This window comes from Corapipo altera, unplaced genomic scaffold (assembly GCF_003945725.1).
Source record: "Corapipo altera isolate COAL_440 unplaced genomic scaffold, ASM394572v1 2b, whole genome shotgun sequence".
NCBI classification, from domain to species: Eukaryota; Metazoa; Chordata; class Aves; order Passeriformes; family Pipridae; genus Corapipo; species Corapipo altera.
Genome location: NW_020884874.1, coordinates 24014604 through 24042526, shown reverse-complemented (window position 1 = coordinate 24042526; position 27923 = coordinate 24014604). Strand labels below are relative to the sequence as shown.

General features: G+C 40.8%; 1 protein-coding gene across 4 annotated transcripts in view; it reads right to left on the bottom strand.

The window, feature by feature from the left end:
• Positions 1 to 27923, bottom strand: part of PHACTR2 (phosphatase and actin regulator 2) — a 134929-nt gene that overhangs the window by 83754 nt on the left and 23252 nt on the right. Inside the window, exon 1 of one of the 4 annotated variants that reach the window (XM_027632787.1) lies at positions 20566 to 20738. The exons of the other annotated variants lie outside the window; for them this stretch is intronic. Coding sequence (XP_027488588.1) covers positions 20566 to 20578 — 13 coding nt within the window. The 5' untranslated portion in view covers positions 20579 to 20738. Of the gene's footprint in view, positions 1 to 20565; positions 20739 to 27923 lie in introns of those variants that run through there. 4 annotated transcript variants of the gene reach the window in all.

Sequence of the window (27923 nt, the reverse complement as noted above, 5' to 3'; positions counted from 1 at the left end):
AAAAGTTTTGAAAATGTTTGGCACCACTGTTCATCTAGCTTCTCTCCATTCAATCAGATTTTAGAATGAATTTAAATGTATTGCTGGACTATAATTAGCTCTGAAGGGCAGAAGTCCACAGGGGACCAGCTCTTTCCTTTTTAAATGGGCAGCTGTAAACACACTACCTTGAACAATATCCTGAATGACAGCAAAGTTTCAAATGTGGACCCCTGCCTGATTAACTCCCAAAAATCAGAATAATCTCTGCCTCTGGCAAATTGAAGTCCTTCGCTATGAAGCTGGCTTACTACAGAAGTATCTAGACCAAAATACAAGTTTCAGCCTTCAGTTTAATTTGCTTCCATATTTCTGTTATTATGAAAATGTGGACTTTTTTTGCTCTACTGGGAAAATGCATTTTTTCCACTCTCCCATGACTCAAAAAGAACTGAAAGATTCTTCCTCCAAGCTTAAGAAAAAGAAGGGGGGGAAACTTCACCTTTTGGCAAAGATACAGATGGAAATTTTTGACTCAAAAGAGGATTTTCAAAATAAAATAAAAGAAGCATGTGAAAACAAGGGGTTATAATGGAAACTATTTTCATAGCCAGCTCTAAAGTAAGAACTGCTGTTCCAGAGACACATGGTACTGCTGAAAACATTGGTTTGAAGCCAAAACCCCTACCATGCTAGTGGAATCCGGAAGCACTACAATATTAAATACACCTCAAAATATATGTCAGACATCTCCCTGTGCCTGTTCCACTTATTCTTCACAGCAAGATACTATACACTTAATTTGTCAGTGTCTGCAGAGTAACAGAATAAAGGGCTGGTGGCAGACCTGCGCCACACTCGTTGAATGGTCTTCTAGAAGACTGGGCTTATTATTCCCATTTTGCAAATATTGAGCCAACATCCACTTTCCATCTGCAGCACTTACACAGCATCTATTATTACAGCATGTGAGCATCTCTCACTGGTCCTAGGGAAGGGTTATTATCCCCAAGATATGATTTCCACATTTCATTTGCAGTGATGGGAGGAGAGAGCATGCTACTAAAAGTGTGAGGACATCCTGCTCAGCTGCACTCCTCCTTGGCAGACTCTTTCTTCTGCATTTGTCTGCTTCTTCCAGCTGCTCCAATGCAGTTGGCCTGGCCCTGAGCAGTTTTCTATCATGGAAAACTCTGCTCTGGTGAGACCCCACCTGGAGTACTGTCTCCAGTACTATGACTCACTCTGGAGTCCTCAGCACATGAAAAGACATGGACCTGTTGGAGTGAGTCCAGAGGAAGGCCATGTAGATGATTAGAGAGATGGAGCATTTCTCCTATGAAGACATGCTAAGAGAGCTGGGGTTGTTCAGCCTAGAGAAGAGAAGGCTCGGGGAGACCTTATAGCACCTTCCAGTACCTAAAGAGAGCCTAGAAGAGAGCTGGAGAGGGACTTTTTCCAAGGCCATGTGGAGATAGGACAAGGGAGAATGGCTTTAAGCTGAAATAGGGTAGCTTTAGACTACATATCAGGAAGAAATCCTTCACTATAAGGGTGGTGAGATACTGAACAGGTAGCCCAGAAAGTTGGTAGGTGTCCCATCCCTGGAAATATTTAAGGCTGGACAGATCTCTGAGCAACCTGATCTACTTGAAGATGGCCTTGCTCATTGCAGGGGAGTTGGACTATTAACCTTTCATAATTCCCTTCCAACCCAAGCTATTCTATGATTCTTTTTGCTTCTACCACAATTACAGCTTGGCCTGCATCTTTGCTGATCCATAAGAAAGCCCACAGCCAGTTATAAGTGTCCTAGTCGACCATGTAAAATGAATCTTCTCCTTTTGTGCAGACTGTCTTTCCTACAGATTTGAGGCTTTTGCTCACAGTTCTTGCCTCTCAATAACATGCAAACACCAACTGACAGTTTTCCCGGGAGTGAGGCTGGTGGAGCATGCCCTTTTGCCACTTTTAAGTTCACAGAAGTTTAACAGAAAAGCCCACCCAGCTGGGTCTGTCAGGGTCTGGCTGGCTGTTAGAGACACACCAACACTAGCAGAGCACTGACTGAGGCTGCTTCTCTGCCTGGTCTGGCCCGAGCTCCCCACAAGGGTGGTGAGTCAGTCCGGAGGGGGATCTGCAGGCTCACAGGCAGCAGTCACAGGCAAGCAAGGGGGACTGGCAAAGCACACAGCCTACTCTGCCAGGAAGAGCAGGCAGCCATGGGGTTCATTAACACCTCAGGAATGGGGATGTGTTCCATGGGTGTTGACTTTGGTGGCTGGACCCTTTAAGTGTTGCTGTCAAAAAGTGCTTTAAGTGGTAATGTCAAAAAGGTGTGATTGGTTCAAACACACAGTTAGATCCAATTTCATCCTTCATGCACACCACCACTCCCCCACCCCCCAAGCAATTGTTTGGGGTTTTGTTCCGAACGCTCAGAGTCAGCTGCTTTCGTTCTCCAAACTGGAGGTAGTTGCCTTTGTAATAGGTTTTACACACCATTAATTTCTAAAGCTATCCTTGATGCTGGGAAACATATCATCCCATTTTAACTTCCATATGTCCAAGTGTGCATGGCTGTGTATGTGGAGGACTATAAAGGGTCAGGTTTTTCACCCTTGCCAGCATGCTGTAGCAGAATTCTGATCTAGTAACCTGCTAGCATTTTAATGAGGCAGAAAACCTGGTCAGCTTTGCCTCCAGCTCCTCCTATATGCGTGGCATTTGGTCTTCATATGGTGATTGTATAAATCAAGTGTCAATCTGTAAGTCTCATTTTGCTTTTTAAATTCTTGTGTGTTAATTCATTGACTTGCTGGTGAGGAGAGAAACCAGGATGCTTTAACTACACTAGTCCTGGGGGTCTTTTTTGTGCTGATCCAGATCATGTTTAGCTCAGGTTCATTCAGTTGCAAACCCCACACATAAGGAAACTAAAACAATTATATGAAGTAAGACAGGAATGCCAAAAGTGCTTTTACCAAGACTAAATATCAATATTACACTTTTTTTCTAACTACCTGTTTAATACAGCAGATCATTAATGCAGCACATTTAGTTAGTTCAAATGTACAAATTTCATTAAATTACAATTCAGCAACATTAAAGCCAGATGGGCTTCAGGGAGAAAAATGCAGATACTTTTAAAGCTAATGTAAACGAAATATTATTGTTTCCAGCTACAATCAAATTAAATTGAGTCGATAGAAGCTTTCACAGAAATGCTCAGGAAGATAGCTTCTCTGTAAGGAAAATCCATCTAAAAGAAAATAGTACTTCAGATATTTTCATGGTTCTGTGGCTCACTGAATTATATTCCCATATAGAAGCAGCAAAGCTCATGTGGGAGAGCCAGTAATAAGACCTTTACTGGTATGAAAATTACTAGGAGAAAAAGGTCTTAATTTTACAGTGCTTTTTGTAAGTATTTAACTGTAGAAAACATTAACCCAAGAAGAACCATTGTGAAATGAAGAAAATACACATTTCCAAAACGACGACTTGCTCAGGGAACCCTCACTGCCTCCTTCACAGTCCCTGGAATCACTGGGAGCCAGGCTGCAATGTCAAGCTCCCTCTAAAACCCTGTGTGCGTGCAAAGCACAGCCCCATGCCATGCAGGAGTGCCTTCATGGGCACTGCAAATAGTATCCACTGGGTTCTCTGGATGAAAGGCAAATGCCTTTGGTTGTGGAGTATGAACCATAAAACCCAGCTTGGCATTATGCTTCAGTATTTTCTGTAAAGTCACTTAGAGAACTGTGCTATCTGGTGAGAAAAAAAAAAAGATACCCTACATGAGACACACCCACTTCATTTCTCATTTTAAACAGTTACCCTTTCTAGAAAAGCTGAGACATTTCCATTTGTATTAGCTATGTGCCAGAGTAAATAATTGTTTTCCCCCAAAACAGTAATTAAAAGTCTATATAAAGTCTCACCTACTCAGGTGATGTTGCAGGACGAGAGGTACTCCTAAGCATTCTCAAGCACAGATCCCACTCACTTAAACTACTAAAATACAACGCAAGATGTCAGAGTCTTAGTTTTCCCATGAACTGCACGGTAATTGTGAACCACAACCATGATTCACACATGGTGATAAAACCCAGTGCCTGTAAATTTATGAATGTAGCTGGCAGTCATTAAGTAAATTATGTGGAGGTCAGGTCGATGGTCCTTTCTTTGTTTATTCCTCTTATTTAATGATCCATTGCTGAAGACAGACTGAAAACTTTCAGAATGTTTTACAACATATTTAGGTGGCTAACGGTGTCCTGTGCTTTCCATCCCCATTATCCTGACATACCGAACATAAATCAGAGTGCAGTATGTAGAATTAAACTCTGAGGAAAGCACAGAGCAGCTTTTTTTTTTTTTTTTTTTATAATGTACACAGAGAAAATACTTCTTCCTTTTCAGAGTAGCCTTTAAGAGAGATCACCTTTTGGTTAACAGATGAAATAAGACCACTTTAATTTTGTGCAGCTGAGTTCCATAAAAGCCAAATGTCCTAGCATGGGATATTACACCTGGATCCAGGGAGACTTCCATTCAATTAAAGACAAACTGTGGTTAAAATCACATGACATTGTCAGGGTTCAGATCCTTACAGCTCAAGCTAATCAAAATCAATTTTTTTTAAAGGTATGGAGACTTAAGCCTTGCTTAGCACTCAGTACTAACTCCTGGCCTCACAAGGCAGGTCATGTCTATGGACAAGGGCTGGACCAGTTTAAGTAAAATCACTAATAAATTAATGTATGTATAATCATGCATATATCCATGTACAGATATGCTAAACTGATGCAAGTCAGTTGAAAAGCTACAAATTTTCTTGTGTGGCCAGCCTCACTGAAAACTTTCATTGTGCATAGAGGTTTGTGTTGAACCATCATATTAATCCTACAAAATTTTTAGAAGTCTGAATAGGAGTACCAGCAGAGAGACTTCCTGCAATTCAAACCCATGGACTGTAAGAGTTATGGAAAGGAAGAGGTCTATTTACCAATCTAATAGAAAGAAAATTAATTATCTAAATTTTAAGATATTTTGTTATTAAACTAGTAAGTGAAAAATTATGGTCATAGCAACCTATACACATCTGGCATTTCCTTATGTCATGGTTTCATAAGTAATTTGCCCCATCAAATTGACTAAACTAATATGAGATAAGTGGATACACAATTCATGCAAGGCATTTTTTGTTTGTATAAGTTGTCTAGCAACATTGGTTAACACTCTATTAAAGGAAAATCCATACCTTTTCTGAAGTTATTTTAGGCTTGTCTGTGTGTTAATTTTTACATCAGACATAATTGGTCTGACTGGAAGAGTCTGACTGCAAGCTGTTCCAAGTGACATGACATTACATACCTCCCAGGTTGAGCTCCCTAAAAGCTGAGCCAGTCTAAAGGACAAAAGACAACCCAGTATATGAGGAGTGTGACCTTTTTCACAGGTAGAACATTTACGTTCATATGTCATTAGTCTGCTGCTAATAGCCTGGTATTGAACTGCTAAAATGAGTCATCTTTCAGCTCCTCTTTGGTGCTGTTTCATGGAAGTCACTAAAACATACTTCACTGACAATCAGTTTTATACTTAGTATATTACAAATGCGCTGGTGTGGTAAATGACTGTAACACTTCAGCACATGTGCAGTAAAGTGGCTGTGTAGGAGCTCCGAGACTCCTTGTTTTCCCTGTCAAGGTATTTGATCACTGTTTGTATCATCTCACACACCATAGCCTTGGGCTGTATATTTTTTGCACACATGAAAAATCCTACCCCCATTATAATTGCAATCAAGCCTTTATGAAAGCTGTACTACCAACATCAGACTATGCATTTTTAGAGATTAAATGTATCGGTATAATTGCCAAGTCATATAATAGCAGAAAAGAAAGCAAACATCATGTGTCCTTAGGTATAAAATTCATTTCTTCCTGGAAGATTCCAAGTTTTGAGAGTTACAACAAAATTCCAGGTACTCCATCATATCCAATTCTTCTTCTTATGCAGTTTTGATTGGCCCTTAAAATGCTGGCACATTTTATTGTTAGAACTCAATCTAAGAAACCTGAACACATGTTCATGCTTCACTGCTCACTGGTTATTAGGATAATCTGCAGGAATCAACATCACAATAGGGCATTGTTTGTGAATGTGAAAAACCCAGACCTGACTCCTTGACTCCCCATTCCCTTTGCTGTGAAGAGTGCACATGTGTGTGGTAGCTATTTCCATCATAGTCAGTCTTTCCTGCCTTTTGTTGCACCCCAGGAGAGAAGAAGGTACAGCAGGAGCACACATTTATCCTGAATACACTGAGTAGCTGGAACAATGTGTTCCATGGGAGGTGACCAGCTATGCCATAAAGCAAACCTTAGGCTCCTCATCATTGCAAGATTTGAGCACCCCACAGTACCCAGCAAACAGATCTCCTATGGGTGTAATCTAGGGGGTAACAGGATAGTTCTGTGAGAAATTATTTCCTTTAACTGAAATGTGCTTGGATCCACAAACTCTGAGTTCCACAGTCCTGAACACCCTCCTTCACTGCTGCTCATCCACACAGGCACTCAATTACCCTTACATTGATCTTTCATCCTTATTAACTAAACGTCCACTTAGGGTTACCACTACACCTGTCTGCACCACAGCAGTGCGCTATTAGCACCTACACTGTTGGAGAAATGGTGCCCAGTCCCTTTTAAAGAGTTCTGGACAGCAGTGTGAAGGCTGTGCTTTTTGAGGAGTCTTTTCAAGTGATATTGGGCTGTCAAAAGAAGGCATGTTTGGGGAAAAACCTTATCCTCTCTCCTCAGGGTCCCCATTCCCAAGAGATGAGCTTAGACAACACAGAGCGGGGTAGTGAAATTGTCTGTCATCTGTGTTACAGGGGCTCTATTTCCAGACCAAATCTCACACAGGACCAGCATTTAGACGGAGAGGACTCTTTCTGTACATTCACACAGTAGCTTTAACAGGATGCATAACAGTTTGGGGGTTCTTGACTCTTTATTGCCTGAAGGGATTAATTCCTGCTTCTCTGACCTTCCAATAGTGGAATTAACCTGATCTGTTTGTTGGTAAAATACCAGTATTCTGGGACTTTTGTCCTGCCAGCTGCAGGGGGGAAACACTGGTGATTCTTTGGCATAGGGAATAAAGAAGTGTTAGCACCTCTCTACAGCACTTTGGCATGGGGCTGGGCTGTTGTTTCCAGTCCTCCTAGTCCTCCTTCCATAAAAAAGAAAGTACTTATGCATTTTAAGTAGGTATAGAGAAGGACAGGTGAGGGCCTTAATCAGTAGGCTGTATTATCATATACGTAGTCTATTTAAGGTCTAAAGAACTTGTGATTTTAGACACAGTGGAGTTTGAAGACACTGTCCGCATGCTCCAGCAACAGCATTCACCCTCACCATAACATGATCTGCTGCCTCCAGCTCTGTTGTCCCAGGAGGCCTCTTCTGGCAGGAGGTACCCTGTAATGCAGAATTCTTAGGTGCCACACAAAGAACGACATCATAAACTGAAGGACAGGACTTAAAGGACTTGATAATTTTTTAAAAAATAAAATTTAGGAAAACACTGGAGCACAGAAGAGAAAGCCACGCCACCTGCATAAAGCAATAGTAATAAGACTGTATAAAGTATTGCCTTGCAGTATGAAGAGCAGCAGTACTTTACCTCCTAAAAAGCCAGATTTAGCCAGTGAAACCTTCCTATTAGGCATAATACCAAGGCAGTGTTTAACTATGGTCTTCACTGCAGCCCAGTATGAGTTCCAGCTACAGAGTCAGGCTAACAGCAACACTGAGGAATGAGAATGGTGCCTAATTTCAGAGATGCTAGAATAATGCCAAAATCTGCCCTCAATTGGTGTGAGTGGATATAAATTACTTAATTGCTTCTGGCTTACTCCCACCTGCCCCTCTCGCTAGTACTTTACCACCTAAAAGAAACACGAGTTAATGTTTTGTACAGGAACTCTGGCTGGTGCTGACACTGGGGTGATGAGAAAGAACCAAACACTTTTCATTTAACTACATGTGCACTGAAAAATGGTATATTATTTCAACACACTTTTCTCCCACCAAGAAGTCAGGGTAGCCAAGGCTTGTACGTGTCAGCGATGCTGTTCCATTGTGTCCAACAGGTGGCAATTAAGGCAGATGCAGCTAGCTCCAGTGGAAACAAAGCCTTTAATAAAACTGGAAGAAGAAATTCATCCTGCTGGAGGCTTTCTAGCACCTGGGACCCCTCATTTCCAGCCTTTTTAGCAGTCTGTCTGCTGTAAGTTGTGCAGTATTGTTTTTCCCTTGTGCTAGCTAATAGTCACCTTCTTTTTTCAAATCTGAAATATATTCAGAATCACCCATTACCAATATTTAAATATAATATATATATATACACACGTTAATATATAAATGTATTATGGTTCCCAACAATGTACCTCTACAGATAGATGTTGGTGATATTTAGTCATAGGTGGGAACAAAGAGGTCCAAACTAGTATTTTCCAGTAAGAAACATTAACACAGTTTTCTTTGTAGGATTATTATAGTTAGAAAGCTGCAAAGGGATTTTAGGTTGAGGTGCAAAGTAGGTTCAGAATATTAGGAAATTTGCTTTTACAGTAGCTCAGAGTGCATAGTTATAAGGTTTTCCTGAATCCTCCTCAGATTTTTGTGTTTCAAGGAAGACACGGTACACCAAAGATTACTCAATATCCCAGGAGCAGTCACTCTAGTGCTCCAACTAGAACAAGACAATGTCTTTCCATGTTGCAAATACATTTAAAGACTATATAAGCTCTCTGAGACAGAGCTCATCAGTTGAACATGTACTTCCAGAATAATGCTATTATTATGCAACTATCTTTGAAAATTACTGCTTCTCAATACTGAGCCTCTCCATCTGTAACCAAGATCTAATTAGTTTTCCCCTGATCATACGGCCTTTCCTTTGTCCATACTCAATGCATTGGTTTCTTGCATAAAAATAGTTTTATACTTTCTTGCCAGTCAGTGCTAGTAGCATCATACAGCCCAGAGCAAGAACCAGTTCTTGCTATATACCTCCTGAATCACACCTGATGTGTGACAACGATTCCCCAAATACACTTGTATTTTGAAGCCTGGGATTTGGACACCAATTAAACCATTTGATACATAACATATTGGGTTTGTATCATTTTAGGTTCTACACACCAGAATCAAGCTAAGCATCTTCTAATGCAGCAAGACAGACAGATGAAATAATCATCTTCTAGTGCAGCTAGATAGATGAAATAATTCCCTCAAACCTGTTTTTCTCCAACCCATGTTAATTGGAATTATTTGTATTCAGTCTCTTAATTCTTTCTGGCTCAGTCGCCGTATCATCTGTTTCACATTTTTGCCTGGGACCGATGTGAGATTCACCAGCTATGCTTATGAGTCTACCTCATTTACTCCCTTTAAAAATTGTTGCAACACAGATTAATTCCTTCAAAAGCATGACATTCTCTCAGAATGGAGACCAAGGGGGGTACACTGTGTGCCCTACCTGGTTACCCTCAGAAGAGGAATGATTCTGAGCCCAGGTAACTCATTGCCTTCCCAGCCCACAAACAGAAGGCCAGAAAGCTCTGCCAGTTCCATCTCTGGGCTACAAAAAAAACTGCGGCTCTGTGCCTTTGTGTGGTCAACTATTTGTGGTTCTTTTGTAGTGCTCTCTCTACCACTACCATATACTAACATATGTTGCAACAGGGTGGGACCTCCTTGCCTCCCTACCCTACCTGCATCCCTACTACACATATAGCAAAGGTCCACCTAGCCCAGCACTCCATTTCCAGCAGTGTCCCTAAGCACTCCCAGACTTTCCACAGGGCCTGTGCAGCGGCTGAACGCAAGTCAGCCCTCTATATGCCAAGAAGTGCGCTTTTGTTCTTGGAAAACATTTTTGCTCTTGTGTGTTTGCGATGGCTCATGAACTGCATAAAGTACATGATGCAGCTGTCCATAAATACTATGAGATGACAACTTGTTCTATGAATGAACACATAATGGAATTTGATTTAATGTAATGAAATAGGAGGAAAAAATTGAGAGCAAAGTGGAAGTGTCGATATGCTTAAGGATGGTAAATATCTTGGACTAGTCACCTTTGACAGAGAAAAAGCTGAAATAACTTAGGGACCACTTCTCATCTGTAGGAAGTCCTTTTATACCAGTTCTAAAGAACCTCTAATTTCTGACATTTGGGTCTAGCCAGTGTCACCAGGGAGTTGGCAAGGAGGGAAATCATGAGACGTGAGAATCTTCTTTGCTTTTTCTCTCAGCTGAGAGGAAGCCCAGTTTGATACAGGTAAGAGGTTTTTTATCATTTTGTTTCTGTTTCTAGAAACAAAGCTGCTGTCAAGATCTCATCCACTCCCCCTTCCAAACAGTATGAGACAACTAATGGATGATCCATGGTGGAAGCAGTCTGAACCAGAAACACATACGCTGTCTTAGCAAGCCTAAAACTGTGCTGAGAAGACTTAGACAAAACCTGTATTTGAGCACAGCAACCTACTTTCATGACATTAGTTGCAGAACTGGAGCTCTGGTGCACAGTGCATGGCAGGATCAAGGGAAGCATGGAACATAAGTACTCCAAATTCCTCTGCAAAGCCATGGGAAAGCTTTATGGTTGCCAAGCTACTAATACCATCAAAATACGTATTTTTCTTTTTCATTCTGCCCATAGTACACCATGACTGTGAAAATGGGCAGAAGGAAAAAAATAAAATAAAATAAACCCCAGTGATGCAGTTTCACACTGAGAGTGCAGACTAGCATGGGAATGTGAAAATGAAGGGGGCCACAGGAGTCATCAGGACCAATCCAACATGATAGCATGCAATAGATGCTTTGCTGTGGGAAGCATCACTTTTGCATCCTATGGAGGCTTAGGTGCTTCCTGACAAGCTAAAGGTAAAGACAAAGGTTTAAAAGACAAGTGTGGTATGCCAGAAGCAGAGAAAAGGAAAGTCTGAGGTCACACTCCATCAGCAATATTCTGAGAAGTTTATTTGTGTCATTTTTCGGGCAAGAACATATTGGCTGCCTTTCACATGGTGTCAGCCCTCTTTTCCATTAGCAATCTGATCTACAGCTTGAGATAGCACTCATTGGTCTGGAGGAAAAGCTTAAAGGCAGAGCAGAGGAAGAGGAGATCACCACAAGAGGCAACAATGCCACAAAAGTGTGGTTAAATGCTGATCTAGGAAGGATGCTAACTCCTGCCTTCTCCCTGACAGTAGTCCTCTAAAATGGCTGCACAACCTATCTGAATCTGAAGATGTATACAACCTTTAGCACTTACGAGCCATCTGCTCTGCAAGATGAAAGAGTTGGATCTGCCCTCAGAATTTCAGAATTTCAAAACCCCCAAAGAAATCTAGCTGTGATTGCAAGCAGCGATGAGGGAACTTATCTCAGGGTAAGTGATAACACTACTCTCAAAGTGCTCTTAAACTGTAGCTGTACAAACTGCCCCCTGTTCAAGTGACATATCATGAGCTTCTTCATCTGCAGTGCAGAATAATAGTTAGGCAGGCTACCACCTGAGAGAGAAAGGGGACCCCACAATCATCCTTATTCCTCCCTGGGAGAAGAGAACATTTCTGGGAAATAACACTATTGCTCCTTCAGCAATTCCCAATAAGACTCTAAATGGTGCTGAGGAGTACTTCTACTTAGCCAGTATTATGCTTTTCCATTCTTCTTTGCAGTCAAGTTTTCTGAACTACAGTATTAAAGAATATACCCAACACCTACAGAACTTGAGGCTTTGCAGACGTGACAGAAACGTGTGAAAATGAAGAGCTATGTGTAGAGCTACTCCATCCCCTCTAGTATTCATGTTGAAGAATCAACACCCTAAAACAATGATCATTAATAGATATTACATTATTTTGAGGACAAGAAAATAATAGAATGCAGTGCTCATTACTTTCAGATGTCGAAAGTAAATTGTTCACCTTGAAGGACCTCAGAATCTTGATCAAGACTTCATTTAATTGGGCCCCAGAACCTCCCACATGTAGATAAAAAAAAAAAAAGGTATTTTTTCCCCACTATCTAGACTACGTAACTTTGGAAATTACAAAGATGCTCTCACATGGTGCTATGTAACCTTTAGCTCTAAATAAGACAGGGTGGGTGGCACCTCCAAAACCATAGGCAGGGTTAGGCTCTGAGGCCTGTTTGCGTCAATTAATATTACAGTGTTCAAAGATCCTCCAGCTAGAACTAGAAACAGCTGTGCCCTGAACTGGATGCCATGTAGATGTAAGACACTGCATCACATCTAACCCCAGCTGACTAACCAGTCTGGGTGCTGCCAGCAGTGCTGATGTGACTATGCTGTTTAGTGGTTCAGATTAATCTCTGCTGAGCAAAAGGCACTACACCACATAAATATGTTCAGAGCTCACTCAAGGACTTCTGGCACAGCCCTTGTTACACAGAGCAGACAAGGCATTCATGGGCTAAGAAAGGAGAAAACAAGCAAACAAAAAACCCCATTGCTGGGTTTTGTGGGAAAAGTGAGAAAAGTGGACTCTACCACTGCTTCCCATTTCCATTTTTAACCCAAAAGCCATCTTTGTTCCTAAGTTCTGTGATATTTTATGCCTCTTGAAGCCACTCATGCCAAAGTAAACAACTACTTCAACCTTTTGCAGGTACCGCTCAGAGCCTTAAGCTGTTGTGTAGGAAACGCAAGTTTATGCCTTACAGAAGCCATATAATGTATTACAATCACTGTGCTGTGTGATACAAGCTAGGGAATTTAAAAGTTACGTTTGGCAACCTGCCCTTACTGTGCTCTAATTATTTCTTAATATCCCAATTTAAGGGCAGCATATTGGCCCCAATTATAAATTGTCTGGTTTTTATAAGTTTGTGTCACAGAATAAATGTTAAACAGTTTTCAGCTTCTTTATTGAAAACTGCTGATTGTGTGTTGCCTGACAAAGCAAAATGTTTCCATTAGAATAATGATTTATTGTAAATATGGTAGTATTAAGGCTGACTATTCTGGGTATTAAAAATGCATGGAAAAATCCATTGAAAAAAGCGTTATGTGAGCTGTCATAATTTGTTAGTTTAATATCTTTGTCATTTGCATTTCTTTTTAAAATGCCAAGAGCAATTAAACCTTATCCCAACACTAGAAGATGCCAAATTTCACTTGAAATTAAAACAGAGTAATGCGTCATGTTAGTTACTTTAATAATATTAAACAATAAAAACAGAAACAGAAAGGAGAAGAAAAAGGAGACATATAACAACTGCAGCTACAAACAAAGCAGCTAAAATATATAGCCTGTTTCTCTGATACAATCACACAGACAAACTCCATAGGGTTCCTCCATTAACAAACCATTTCCCTTGACAGTAAGGCCATAGAAAAGTATTGCTGGATTATGGTCTAAATAACCAGCTCACAGCAGCACAAATTTTATGCCAGTCTGAGATCACCATATTTTCAGTTCATCTCTTCACATGGTTTCCATGCAAGCCTTCATAACGAAATACCCCCTCGTTTTTCGGACTGACTCAAGTCCCAGTGCGAAAGACAGAAGGGACTTGTGAGTCAGCAGGAGCTGGAGCTAGGACGAATCAATCACAACTTTGTTTTCTGTGGAAATACCAGCTGCTGTCATATTTATATTGGAATTACACTGTGCAAGGCTTCTCCTAGCAATGGTCAAGCTGTGGACGAAAAGACTGTTTCTGGATCATCTCCCACTGTGTCTGCCTTTCTATAGAAACAGAGGGTTGCCTTTACCATTATGAAATATCCTGTTGCTATCCAAAATACATGCAAGGGGATTTTCCCATACCATAAGTTCTGAAATAAGTAATCTTTGATAGTTACATTACAGGAAAGGTGTTGCTGAGCAAACCAAGATTAAGCAAATATTTGTCCCTGGCCCATTTATATTCTTCTTTGTCTTTTGATTTGAAAATTGAATATTAACAGGGACCTAATTCTTCACTTCATGATTTGAGCCCTATGTTCCCAGCAACTCAATACCTCATTGCTGACAAGTCTGGGTCGAGTTTGTCTCCTCTGGGAGGAAAGCAGACAGCCATAAACATCATCCCTTCTTCTGTTCCTTGCAAGAAGTCCTTCCACTGCTACCACTGCCCCCACGAGGTGCTTGGAGAGGATGCTTTTGTACAGGTATCAGTACAAACCACATTAGCTTCAGTCTCCCAGTATCTGCAGAAAAAGCGGTAGTTTTGTTCAAATGAATATGGCTACTTCTGTAATCTTTCATCTCCAGCAGCAAATGTGACATCCCTTCTAGTGCTGAGCTGTGCCCAGAGCCAGGCACAAATGGCTTCCTTAGGTGTGGGATAACAAATCCAAGTGACGAACCTCCTTCAACATCCTGCATCTCCACAGGGCACTGTTGGGGGACACTCACGTTGGCCCTGGGCTCCCCGCACTCACCCAGGGGCTGCTGGGCCTCACTTGCCAGAAAGAGCGATTAGAGACAAATTCAGCAGCTTTATTCAGGATTTACTCCTGTCTGTGGGGAGAAGGTTGCTAGGATTCTTATAGTCCTAAGCTACTTATATTTTCCAATTATACTTTAGGAAGAAGTCTCATAAATGTTTTATGTGAAAATATAAAAAATGGTTAAACAGTGAGACAGAGGGGAAAAAAAGAGAAAGGGAGGATTTTTTTGGTAAAATTCCATCCAGTCTACTTTTTGAGCCCAAAGCAATACCCCTGCAACTCGCCCCATAATTAAGCATCAAATTTCCTAAGGACTTAGTTAGAGACAATGAATGATGACTAAACAGCAGCAGACTACATCCTTATTATCAGCCACCTGCTCTTTGGCCGTACAATTTTGCTTTCCTCCTCGCAGTTCACTTCCATTTGGGGTGTTCAAAGCTGCTGGAACACAGGCAGTTTTCTTGGAACGATTTGTGCCTGTGCCTCTCAATACAATCTTTCCTCATCTGGACTGCTTTGGACTTTCAGAATGGTTGTTCTCACCCTTGCTAGAAGTATATGGGAAAGTGCTGCCTCTCAAATTTGGATTGCTACTTCTGTACACAACATTTGCTTCTTCACCACAGGTGGCAGTGATAATCCAGAGCTCAGAACAGGGGTCTGAGGGCAGCTGGCCAAAAAGTGCCACACAATCAGCAGATGTAAACATAAGGCATGAGCTCAGCACCTGGTGGTTTGATGCTTGTTAGCTTTCATCAGAAAAAAAGAATCAGAAATTATTAGAAAATAAAAGCAGTGTTATACCATCTCTCCAAACCAGCTAGAGCTCATGGCGCTTCTTTATAAGAAGTACTGCAGCAACAGGAATTGTTGCTTAAAATATGAATGTGTGTCACCACAGTGGGATCACAGCACTTCTAGCTAACAAGAGCCATTTGAAGTAGGGTGGGTGGTATATCTCTACATTTTGTACTACACAGTATTTGGTTACTTCTACTGCAAGTTCCTATATGGTTGTTTAAACACTTGTTTAAACATGTGTTTAAACACCTGAAAATAACATTGGGAGCAGCAGCATCACAAAGAAGTTTAATCCTCACAGAAATGTTTTCCAAGATCATGTCTTTATAAGCACACTGTTCTGGGTAAAGGGGCATAAGCCATAAATATTATTCTAAAAATACAACAAGAAAGTCAACTTTCTAGCAGACAGTGACCTGTGATACACTAGAGTGTTCACTTCAACTGAAGGCATAGGTGCAAAGAGGAGATAAATTAAGATAAGCATTGTAGTATAAAAGAGTTGATTATTGCTTTTTATTTTATTGTCCATGTGCAAACCACTTTGTGATCTAATAGAACACGGCATAAGAACCCAATAAAAGTCAACATGGCAGCATGGATAGCGCCATTTACATATACATGAGTGGGACAGAGAGAAAGGAGGTGCTGTTGTCTTTTCTAAAAGCATCTTCACACTTCAGGAGAATATGAGCAAAGTACCATCAAAGATCAAAACAGAAGCTACCAACAGGACATGACTGATTTTGCTGCTGGAGTTTGGAGTAGTCTCAAGGGCTGACAAACATGCAGTTACACTGTCACTGTCTCCATTGCAAGGGTTTTTGTCTCAATGGCTTTCCAAATCAATAGGGACAATTCAGTCAAGCTTAACCTTAGATGTTTAAAGTATTTCAAAGCCCTTTATGGGTAACAAGTGAACCTTAAAACATACTGAGATTGTTATCTAGCCTAAATCTGCACACAGATCAGCTGGGCTATATTAGAGGCTTTTGAACACTATGAGTTGACAAGAAACCTGGATCATAATCTGAAGTCCATCTCCCAGTTTTGCTCATCTAACTACCTGATTTTTTTTCTCCCCTATGTTTTAGAAAGATATACCCTATTTGCCTTGAAATAAGGTAAGACACTAAAAAGCATCTGTAAGGTCAAATCCTCAACCATCACTCAATTTCAGTAGTCTTATATTTAAAGAATGCTAAATAAATCCTATTGAGTTACAGAAACAAAAAAAATGACCAGTTACTTCAAAAGCAAGAGAATTTCCATCCACAGACAGTTTCCTGTGTCTCTTGCCCTTCCTGTGACACATGATATCATGCAAAAGAAGACTAAATTGACACTTGCTATCCTCCCGTCCTGCAGTGTTTCAGGCCTCAAGGTAAAGTCTTGCTTCAATGGAAAGCTCTAAGTTTCACTTCAGGTCAAATATGAAGTTTGATGTTGCTACTGGATATTCTTCACAGATAAGATATTCAATATACAAGACCTCCAGTCCCTTTAGAACAGATTTTTTACTTGGAGGCATAGCCTGCAGCCAGAGCTGCAGAGTCTACATAATTCAGGGTAACAATTAACCACCGCTAGCTCATTACTGCTAAAATAATATTCCAAGTGCAAAGAAGTCATATAAATCCCCAAGAAACATGAAACAAGGACTCCTGGTTTTGTTCATGACTGGTATGACACAGCACCTTGTTATGCTGCCATTCACCCTGATGAGATCCTTCCCCTAAAATTTTGGCACATCACACTGGCATGTTCCTTGGATAAGAATGAGTGTGTAAGACTTGTCTGTTTTAAGGAGAGACACCTCTCCAAGCAGGACACAGCTGACTAGGAGCTCTGGGTGAAGGGATGTTGCTGATCTCACTCCTTACAGGAAATTCCCCTCAAAAAGCATCACTTTGGAGCACATCTGTTTCCGCAGCTTCGCTCTTCCTACTACTGCAAGTTTCTTGCTACTTTCATATTCGCTTTTTTCCCCCATGAGTTATTTCCAGACCTTCCTGGGTTTTTTAAAACTAGTTTTATTACATCATTGCTGTTGCCAGGCACGATCTGTCTGGTCCAAAGTAGATTCATGCAGCAAAGCCGGATCCCAGGACCTGCCAGTGGAGGCAAGACGGGGACTGCTGGCTGCCCTCTCCTGCCCAGAGCATCAGGCAGCCTTGCAGCTGAATACCTGCAGCCAGCCCATCACAAACAGCTGATGCCAAAACAAGCAAAAATACAACTAGAACTGTCCTGATGTGCCATACACAGACAGATGAATATTTTATTGTTATTCCAGGAAAGGCTTTTAAAAGAACACGACACAACAATTACGCAGAGCTGTCTCCGTACATGGATTAAAAATATAAGCAATCTAACACTTAAAGGACTTTCTTAATAAAAACATTGTTTCTAAAACCCACAAAATAGCTCAGACCATAACAGCTAAAAAGTGCACATAAGCTACAATGATCTTTTTAAATTACAGTTATGGCCAGAAAATTATTTTAATGATGGCAGAGAAGAAGAGTGATGAATTACAGAGATATTTCTGTTATGCAGAACAGAAGATGGAGTTTTGCCCAACAATTATCCATGGTCTGACTTTGAAAGTCTCTTCGACAGCATGATGAGTTTAATAACAGAGGCCTGATTCACTGACACTGATACCAAATTGTTATTTCTAGCACTCACTGGCTCAAACCCACAGCTTTGCTAATATTCTGCAGTTCTTTATTGCCAGAAATAGCATCTCTTTAGGAAGAATTCAGGCAGGTATCCAGCCTGTATACATCAGCATGTTTACATTTCAGTTGGCAAACGGCTGAAGAATAAATTAATCAGGCAGTTATGTTTATGGCTGCAAATGTCCTCCCCCTGTCTCTTTGGTCTTGTAAGTGCCCAGATTACACTGCATGGGTCTTCAAAGGTGCATTCACAACCCTGTAGAAGTCAGAGGGCACAGGCAAGATATACAGAGGTATTCAGCTGCACAGTGCCCACATTGGCACCCAACTCCATTTGGTTGCAATTAGAGATCATGAGACCTAAAAGTAACTCTACAGACCTTGGCTGTGTTTACTCAGCACCCTGTAGGCTCTCTGGAAATGGATGTAATCCCTACCGTGCTCAAAGTATGGAAGTGACTGGAGTAGTAGAAGAGCTGCCTGGAGAAGGGAGTGTGCCCATGCCACACGTGGGGCTGAAGCTCGCTGACCAAGCTGAACACAGGCAGTGAGAAGATCGCTGGTAATGACAGTAGAAGTTGGATCAAAGCCATGCCCTCTGCCATGACATCTTCAATAAGGCTTAGTTCCATCTGTTGTTGGGTTGGTTTGGGGCTTTTTTCTATAACTAGTTTTTACTTCTCAACCAAAACTATTATTTTAACCGATTTCAATGGCATATAGTTTGTTTTCTAAAAAATGGAAAGTATCAGTCGCTGTTCCTGCACGAAAAAAGAAATATCTGGAATTATTCAGCAAACTGGTGTTATATGAGGCTTTGAGAGTAGTTGGTAAATTGTGCAGAGAGCAAACCTTACTTACTTTAACTTTCAAATTTTGCAGAAAGGAACCAAACTGGAATCTTCCTTTGGCAAAAAAAGCCAAACCAAACAAAAACAAACAAAAAAACCCACAAAACCCCAAACACCACACACAGGAAAATCTGTTTCTATGGTTTTCAGATACTAGCTTTCCCCTTCGCTCCCTCCCCCCCAAAAAAAAACCCTGGCCTTTAAAAAAAATGTGACTCATTCCTGAACAGATTCTTATAGCTGGATTAAAGTGGTATCTCTGTCAATACTTCAATAGTATTAGTTGTTGATGCTGAAGAGTGTAAAAACCTGGAGGAATTAGCAGCTCTGCCTGCCAGGGTATCTCTTACCCACAGGCATTCTGTGTTGGAGAGCAGGAATCCTTCTCCAGCAGAAAATTCTGCCTTGTCATGCAATATCAAACACAAGTTGTTATCATTTATTATGTTAAGGCTTCTTAAAGCTAGCCAAAGCACCAAGTGCAAAGAGTATTGTTAATCTTAATTATTTCTAAAAACGAACATTATACTAGGACTATGTCAGATTTTAAGTTCATAAGTGCTGACAATGTAATTTTCCATGATGCCTACATTTTAAATTCCGGGAAAACTTTCTTCTTTTTTTTTTTTTTTTTTTGTCTTGGACTTCATAGAAATAAAACCAGCAAGACCCTTCCATCTGTTTGTCATGGAAGTTGATAACAATACACGTGAAATGAGAATGACCTGGACAGCTTAGCAGACATAAGCAAGAGTTTTGCTTTTATTATTAAAAATCCAAAACACTCAAAAAACCCCAGAAATTTAAACGACATGTAGTATCATGACTGAAATCTACTGTAGAATAATCTTCTCACACATTGTAGAGGTGATCATCACTTTTAAGGTCAACATTAGACAAATCTGAAGATTTGAGCCGGTTTCAAAGGGCACTGAATCTACTGCAGATTATGTGTCCTAGTAGGTATTGCACTAGTACTAATAAATCAGAGAGACACTGACATGTTCAAGTTTCATAGCAGTCAAAGCAGCATGCAAAATATCCATCCCAAAGAGCTCTCTTTTTGCTCTGCCTTGTGATACAAGGTAATGCAAAAGGGAAATGCAAATAATGCATTTCATCACGGATGCAATGATGTGTGTGCCTCCTTAGAAACCGTGAAGTGCATTATTTTGGATGAAAATGCATGATCTAAAGTTGGAACATCAAAGAAAATAAAAAGTGCAAATATATGCAGTATTTTATGTGCTAAATATAAAAGAGAGTAAGGCATTATATAGGGAAAATAGAAGCAGCTTGAAATAAGACAGATGGGAGCTAAGCATTATCTACTTTTCGTTAGCTTTATTAGTTACCTATCCACACCTATTGCAAAATGTGAGAGATATTTCCCTACGAAAGTACATGCATTTTCCCTTCCTGCCACATTTCCTGCATATAGATTCCAAAATAACACCGAAAACCTCAAAAAGGCAGATCCCACATTACAGTTTAGGTTCACATTTCCAGGAAACAGACTTAAACCAGAAAAAATCAGACTATTAAAGGGTTAAAAACTTAAGTGTGTCACGTTTTACACACACACATAAAAATTTGCTTTAATAAAGGACATTTAAGAGGAAGAAGCCACACAAGCTAAAGAAACACATCTCCTGCAGCAAGTGAGACAGGATACAAATGAACCCCAGAGCTTCACTAAGAATGAAGATCTGTTTTATTTCACTTACCAGTATTATCCATTATTCCCTCTCGGTATTCAAAAAAGCACAGTTCCCCAGAAAAGCAGCCGGTATGCTCTCAGTCTCACTCTCACTAATGAAGCTGGCTGCCCTTCTCCTGGTTATTAGACCTTGCTGGCAGTCAGAGCATACTTCATGTACTGACTGCAGTAGACATCACCAGGAAATTTATATCTCCAAGGATGACAAACAGCCATTAGCTCCATTATAGGCTGATTAAGACTGTGTGAGCCTATCAAGTAGATACTTAAATCCCCCAGGGTTTTACATCCTCAGGGAGAAAACAAAAGAACTCCTGCCTATAATATTGAATATACACTTCTGAAAAGTAAAAGTAATGCTGATGAGGAGAGGTTTAATGGGTAAGAAGGCAAAACTTTAAATAAAAAAGGGATATATTACAGAGCAAGGGGCTGTTATTTATCAATGACGCAGCAGCAAAAGTTTTAAGGAGAAAAAAAAAAGGGGAGGAATCTATGGCTGAGAAAGTGTTAGGTTAGGTTACAGTTTGGAGCCATTACCTCTGGCTGTGCTTTAAATCCTACAAGTTCTACACCTGATGTTCCCTACATCAAATGTTCTCCTGTTTGTGAGAAACACAGTAGATGTGCTTATCTATGAATGAATATCAATATATTAACAGCCTGGGGACAGGCATTATTATACTGTTCGTAGCTGAATGTAAGGAAAGACTGAAAAGTAACTACAGGGCTTTACTTCTTTTAAAGTCAAAGTAAAAACACTGGATGCTGGAGGGATTAAACTCAACAAAATCTGAATGACATGTGCTGAAATAAACAGGTATTACTTCTGAATTTTCCATACTACCTGAGTCTCTGACGCATAGGCTTTTCCCCCATAGAAGTAAACAAGCAAACAAACAAACCCAGTATAGACTAATAAACATTTCCTGGTACCAGGATATAAGGGTTCCTGGTACCCAGGGTATAAGGGTTCCATCCACCATTTTGGCACTGATTTGCTGTGTAACACTAAACCAGGAGTTTTCTGTTACAGTGTTTGCCCAGTGGTGACAGAGTAACCATTACACACATGCCCTGTGGTAAAAAAGAATGTCATATAGTACTGACACTACATAAATGCCACAGAGTATTTTCTTAATATTTTTCCCTTCTATTAGACAATTCACTTAGCTACTCCAATCCTCTTTATTGCAATGGAAAAGAAATACAGATTTTTATGTCTATATTATATTGACACGAAACCCCCTCCACCTCACAGCATCACACGAGCAAAAAAATATATTTTCTATTCATCACCCCTTTACTGCCCCTTTTATCTTATTTGTCCTTTTAAAATGTTAAATAAAAAGACAGTTCCAGCACTGATCTATTTACACTGATTAAGAAGTGGAAAGCATCAATAGCTGAGAGCTAAAGTCATCAGCAAGAATGGAGAATATCTAGGGCATACTGGATATATTCTGTATTTCCAGAAAGGAAGCGCTTGGAGGGCTAAGGAGAGACTAAAGATTAGAGATCTGTCACACTTCATATTAAGCTTCTATTTATAAGTGGCTTATGAACAGCTTATAAAAAATAGAAGTTAGCATAAGCATGTTGCATTAGTACGTCACGGATAGCTACAACCACACTAATACAAAGGGTTAAATATGACCAATAAGGAACTTATTCATTTGCTAGATTCTGCATCACTTAATGACAATTGATTAATGTGCCAATTTGGGTAATTGGTTAATGGCATTTGATGAAATCTAGCTGCAGAGGAGCACTAAACTGGTGGCTGTGAGATGGCCACCTGATAGAGGTCACCATTTTTCTTCAGCTTCTCTTTGGGAGATAGCTGCCTGAAGATTGCCAGATTCCTGCAGAAAAGGAAGGAAAGCACAGGCCCTTGGTGTGTCTTTAAAGCCTGTCCTGGAGAGAGCTGAGGGATGTACTGCTGCACTGGCAGACTGTTTGGAAGAGAAGGGCAGAGACTGTGCCTTTGTGCTAAGGTGCTATTACTCTTCTATGGAGCCAAACCATGGGGACGGCAAGCTGCCTGTGTGAAAGGAAGAGATTCCCTGATTTTTGAGATGGGGCTTGAAGAACTGCAAAACCTACAGGTGCCTGAGCTCAAACAGCACTTAGGGATGGTGCCAAAGCCACCACAGGGCAGAAGGATATAAGCATATTTTAAATCTTAGCAAGTATGCAAATATCTTGTGCTGATTAAAACTAAGAGAGATTGGGTTTGAATCCAATTTGTTTGCTTTGAGTTTCATTGGTGGCCAGGAATGGGGAGCTCTGTGCCTGAGAATCCACTAGGCGGTGGTGCAGCTATAGGGAACCAGTACTAACCCTTGTGGCTGGGGAATACAGGTGGGTAACAGCTTGTGCCAGAGAGCCCAAGAAAGGTGCAAAGCTGCACCTACTTAGACCTCGGGCAAGTGAAAAGCTCCAGACAGTGACTATTTCTGTGTGGCAGAGTGGTCCTAGTGTGCATGCCATGGCTGAACCTCAACTGCAGGGCAGACGGGCTTCGTGGTGTACTTTGGGGTGCTGGTCCCCCAGTCACACAGATGAGAAGACCTACCGGAGAGTAACAGAGCTCCCTTCCTGCCCACAACCACATGTAAAAGATAGTAATGTGTACCCACGTCCCACCATGACATCCAATTCAGATATAGTCACAGCTTCAAGTTAGCTGAGGATCAGGATTTTAAGGTGCTAACTAGAGTATGGAAAGTCTCAATTACAGCAGCTTGATAAGCATTGAGTTTGGATGCTTCATCAGGGCTGTGTGACAGGTAAACATTTATTAACTCTTGAAAGCTAACTATAAATGGAAATTTCTTATGGTATATGCTGTGAATCTCTACCATTTGAACAGAGAGTATCTCACCAGGAACCTTCCAAAAAAGAGAAAGCTTTACAAAATACATTACTTGGGTTTTTATTTTTAATTGTAGGTAATTAGAATTAATAGAAATTAAGAAACGTGTATGATCAGATGCCATTATAGCAGGATTAAAGCAATGTCTCCCTGACTGAACACGTATGAAAAGAAAGATACAGATAATAGATGGAGTTCAACAGCAGACTGTGATTGTTATTTAAAAGTAAAATATACATATATTTCTGTCATAAACTTACTTAATTTGTGAGTACAGAGCAACCCCATCACAACCCATAGTTGCATGACACCAAAATGCATCAGCCTTTTTAAGGACAATTTTGGGTAAGGACTAAGACCAGATCTGCACAGGTCCAAAGCTCTCTGTCCACCTTTCAAAGATCTCATACTCCATCACACTGTATCCCAGTTTTCTTCAGCTTTGAGGTGATCCTGTCTAACAGCCCATTTTGGTCATAGGCACTTAAGACCTGGGCTCAATTTCATGTTCATCCAGAGACTTCCTGAACAATTTTGCACAAGCTCCTCCAACATCTGACCTAGAAACGACCTTGCTTGCTTCCCACACCTCAGCTGTATGAGTATAAATACCCTGGAAGCCGTGCGATGTTAAGAGGCGATGAAGTAGCTAACTCAGATAACCAGTGCCACCTCTCAGAGAAGAAAGCATTACGGCGTACATTAGAAGCACTGCTAATGACACAGAACCCTAATGATCCTATTCTCCAATATACCTGATGTACACTGCCTGCTGCAGTAATGACACTTCACTCTCACAAAAATCAATGAGGATTCACAGAGGCACAGAAATCTGCCCAGGTAAGACGCAAATAGAGAAATCAAGGCAAACAGAGACCTCAGCACCCAGCCATCGAAAACACTTTGAGTTGACAAACATGCAGAACCAATGTACAGCTTCAGCTGTGGTGTTTCTGATCATGACAAAGATGTCTATTAACACATTTAGAAAATGTGAAATCTGTCTCTACTCAGTGCATATTTGTCACTGCAAAGATCTGACTCCATAAGATGCCATTTCGGGCAAAATGTTTCACTTCCCTTTCACTGTGTCTGTTTCTTCCCACACAGAACTCATCATGCAGGTGTCTCTGGGAGAAGATATACTTGGTTTTAGATGCTGTGGGTTCGAATAGTTAACGTCAACACTCTAAATATACAGCTTCATGCAATTCTTCTAAGTGTCCACCAATTCCTAGGGCAACAACCACGCTGAGTCAAGTGATCTGTAGCTCTCCAAAAGGTATTTCCTTCTGTGAAGTACACTTCCATTCACCAGTGGTGGGGCGGTTTCACAGGGAGGGAAGGAAGGACACAGTGAAGGCATGGGAATGGCTGCAAATATCTGGGCTCTGCTACAGATAAATCCCAGTCTTTCAGTCGGTAACAAAGATTGTCACTGCAAAAGGATGCTTTATAAACTGCACCAAGATCCTTAAGTAGTAACATCTCTATAAATACAGAGCTGTTAGATGCACATTCTTTAGGCTTTAGGTATGTGAAAACCATCTCTCCTCTGGCACATTCTTGAAAATTGCTAGGCAAAAGAGAGAGCCTCTTGAGGAAGTGCTCAGTAGTATGCATGGATAGGCTTCCCTGGGTAAGGGTAGAGGGTTCAGCACAATGCAAGACCAACCTCTAACAGACACCTTCCCCAAACCTCAGCAACTATCATCTCAGCATCACTGGGAGAAGGTTTTGCCAAGTATCTTTTCCCCACCTTACAGAGGCGGAAGAGTTTGAGAGCAGGACAGTAACAAGGATACACTTTTCCTGTGAAGAAGCTAGAGTTCAACCTGGAAATATTGTTAATACACTGCTACAAGTGCACAGGATACTTTATTTTGCCAAGCAAACAAGAGCCTTTTGTTCCCTGGGAAGACTTTATCCTTGAACAGCCTGGACAGATGCAGTGGATCTGACTCTTGCCAAAAGCCGTGAGGGGAGAAGCAACACCTCTGAAGTCAACAGATTTAAACTGATAGAAAACAAGAAGAGAGTGGGATTCAGACAGCAATATGTGGTCGTTGTAGGTTGGGAGTTTCACAGCACAGATGGGTTTTCAGAAGGAGCAGGAAGGGGCTCGGCATATGTTGAGTTCAGTGCAGAAATGTGTGGCAGGGCTGAGTGAGAGAAGGGACAGAGGAAGTGGGAGAGGAGAGAAGGGACATGGGGAGAGGTCAAGAAAGAGGTTTCAGCATATCATGAAGAGAGGTACTCAGCAGGAAACAAAAGCATTGGCAAGAAAAACATCTCTGAATGCTTGATTATTTAGGCAAATTGTACCTTTTTTTCTGAATCTCGGCTTTTAGTGAACTCATATCTACAAAGAGGCATCACATGTGTTTGGTTTGAAGTATCTGGAAAAATAAACACAAAGTTTTCATCTTTAGCTTTCCCACTGATCCCTTTATGGAGGTTTTGCATGTGCCCAACTGCTTACATAGCCCTGGAAATCTTTAGAGGATTTCTTGGATTTGGATGTGCTTGAACGAATTGTGCCATGCCCTGACATGACCAAAAGTAAATATATACTAACAGTCTCCTTGTGTCCCCATGAGCACAGCTGCACAGCTCGCGATGGGAGCCTCAGAAACAAGACATCTAATGGTTTTAAGGATTTTTACTACTGTTTAAACCAGCTCAGAACTATTAGCAGGCTGTCTGCCTTCAGAGAACAATTAAAGCTACTCAGAGTCAGGTCTAATCGACATGCTGGTAAAAATGCCATAAGTCTCAATGTCTGCGCTCCATCCTCCCTCTTGGACAGCCTTTACTTCTATATTGTTTCCATTTCTTCCCTCCTCTTGCCCTTGCATGAGGACATGTACAGACACAAACTAGGCTGTGGTTAGTCCTCCGTGTTCTGCTATTACTGGAAGTCAAACTCTTAGACCCTGTCATGTGCCAGCTTCTACAGAGCCAAGTGGGGCTGCAACAGGAGGACGGTGTATAGATCAGAAACTGCCACACATCTTCCACTGAACTGCTAAGGATTTGCTGTCAGAAACAAAACATGCCCTTCTGTTTGCTCTTTACAGTCTCCCAAAATTGGAAATTACTTGGAAAAGCAAATGGCTACTAAAGGGATTAGGGCTATCATTTGGTTAAGTGCAGAAGAGATATTTTCCTCTCTGTCACAGAAAACTGGGTAAATGTTTTGGGAGAAAGGCTACAAGACCTGGACAGCCATTTACAATCCCTGGCGTGGGTGCTCCTGCATTAATGTAACATATTGCTCACATAAGTGAATTTTGTCAGGCAAACTGAAATAACCTCTCTCCTTTTCTCTTTAAATATCACAAACAAGTGCTTTGAAACAAGTTACTATTCCTATGGAAACAGATGAGCTCCATCCAAAACCTTACCTCAGAGCATGGCCTTTGCTACCCAGAGCATCAGGCTAAATCAGATATATGAAATAGAGAAAATCAGTTCAAAATAAGACTTTTGAGTGTAATTTTAAGGTAGCCAGCTCCTATAATCCTCAGTATTATATGATAATAACAAGGAATAGAAAGTTTGCATCCATATGTACACTGAAATAAAGTTCCAGACTCAAACCCCATTTTATGAGCTGTGGGCTTCCCACACCCAAGCTAGATAGTTATCGAGCCTGTTATAAAATGTTCTGGCTTTGAAAATCTATTAGCATCTTTGAACGTTCTGAAACCATCATGATATTTGGCTAGATGCAGTATTTGTATTAGAACAGGTTTTCTATAAAGAGGCCAAATCAAAGTTCTGTATACAAGGACAGCCAGTTTTGGATCCTCGGTTTATCTCTGGCTCAGTTGTACTGCAGCAACACATCCACACTCAGTATTTGACTCCATCAGAATGGTTAATACAAGCAAAAATGCTTCAGACTTCTATTGCCACATAAGCAGTGAACACACACTGTAAGTCATAGAGGCCAAGGCACCAAGAAGAAACAAAAGGCCTTTTACTCTGTCAGTGAAAGTTACAATAAGAAACAACAGTTGAAAACTGAGAATAGGCATTTTCAAGGAAAAACGTATCTATTGCAACACCAAATGTGATTAAGCTACCAAGGCCATCAGTGAATTTTCTGTCTCTGGAGGTCATCACATCAGGACTGGATGTCTTTCTCGATGACAACAATAAAACATAAGTTACTGAGCTCAATAAAAGGGTAAATGAGCATAATTTAATGGCTTGTATCACACAAGTCAGACCTAAGAACCCCTTTGGCATTAGTGCCATGAATCTGTGTAAAAAGGTCAGTCTTCACTATCCTTACTGAAGGGAAATGCCAGACCTTTATCATGCCTAAATGACTGCATACAATAGATTTAAAGAACATTTTACCCTGTTCCTTATCTTGGGACCTTATTCTTACCTTCCGCCCACCACTCTTTTGCGTGTTCTGCAGATCCCTCTCTTGCAGTCTTATGTACAGGAAAAAGAGAGGCATAAACAAAGGT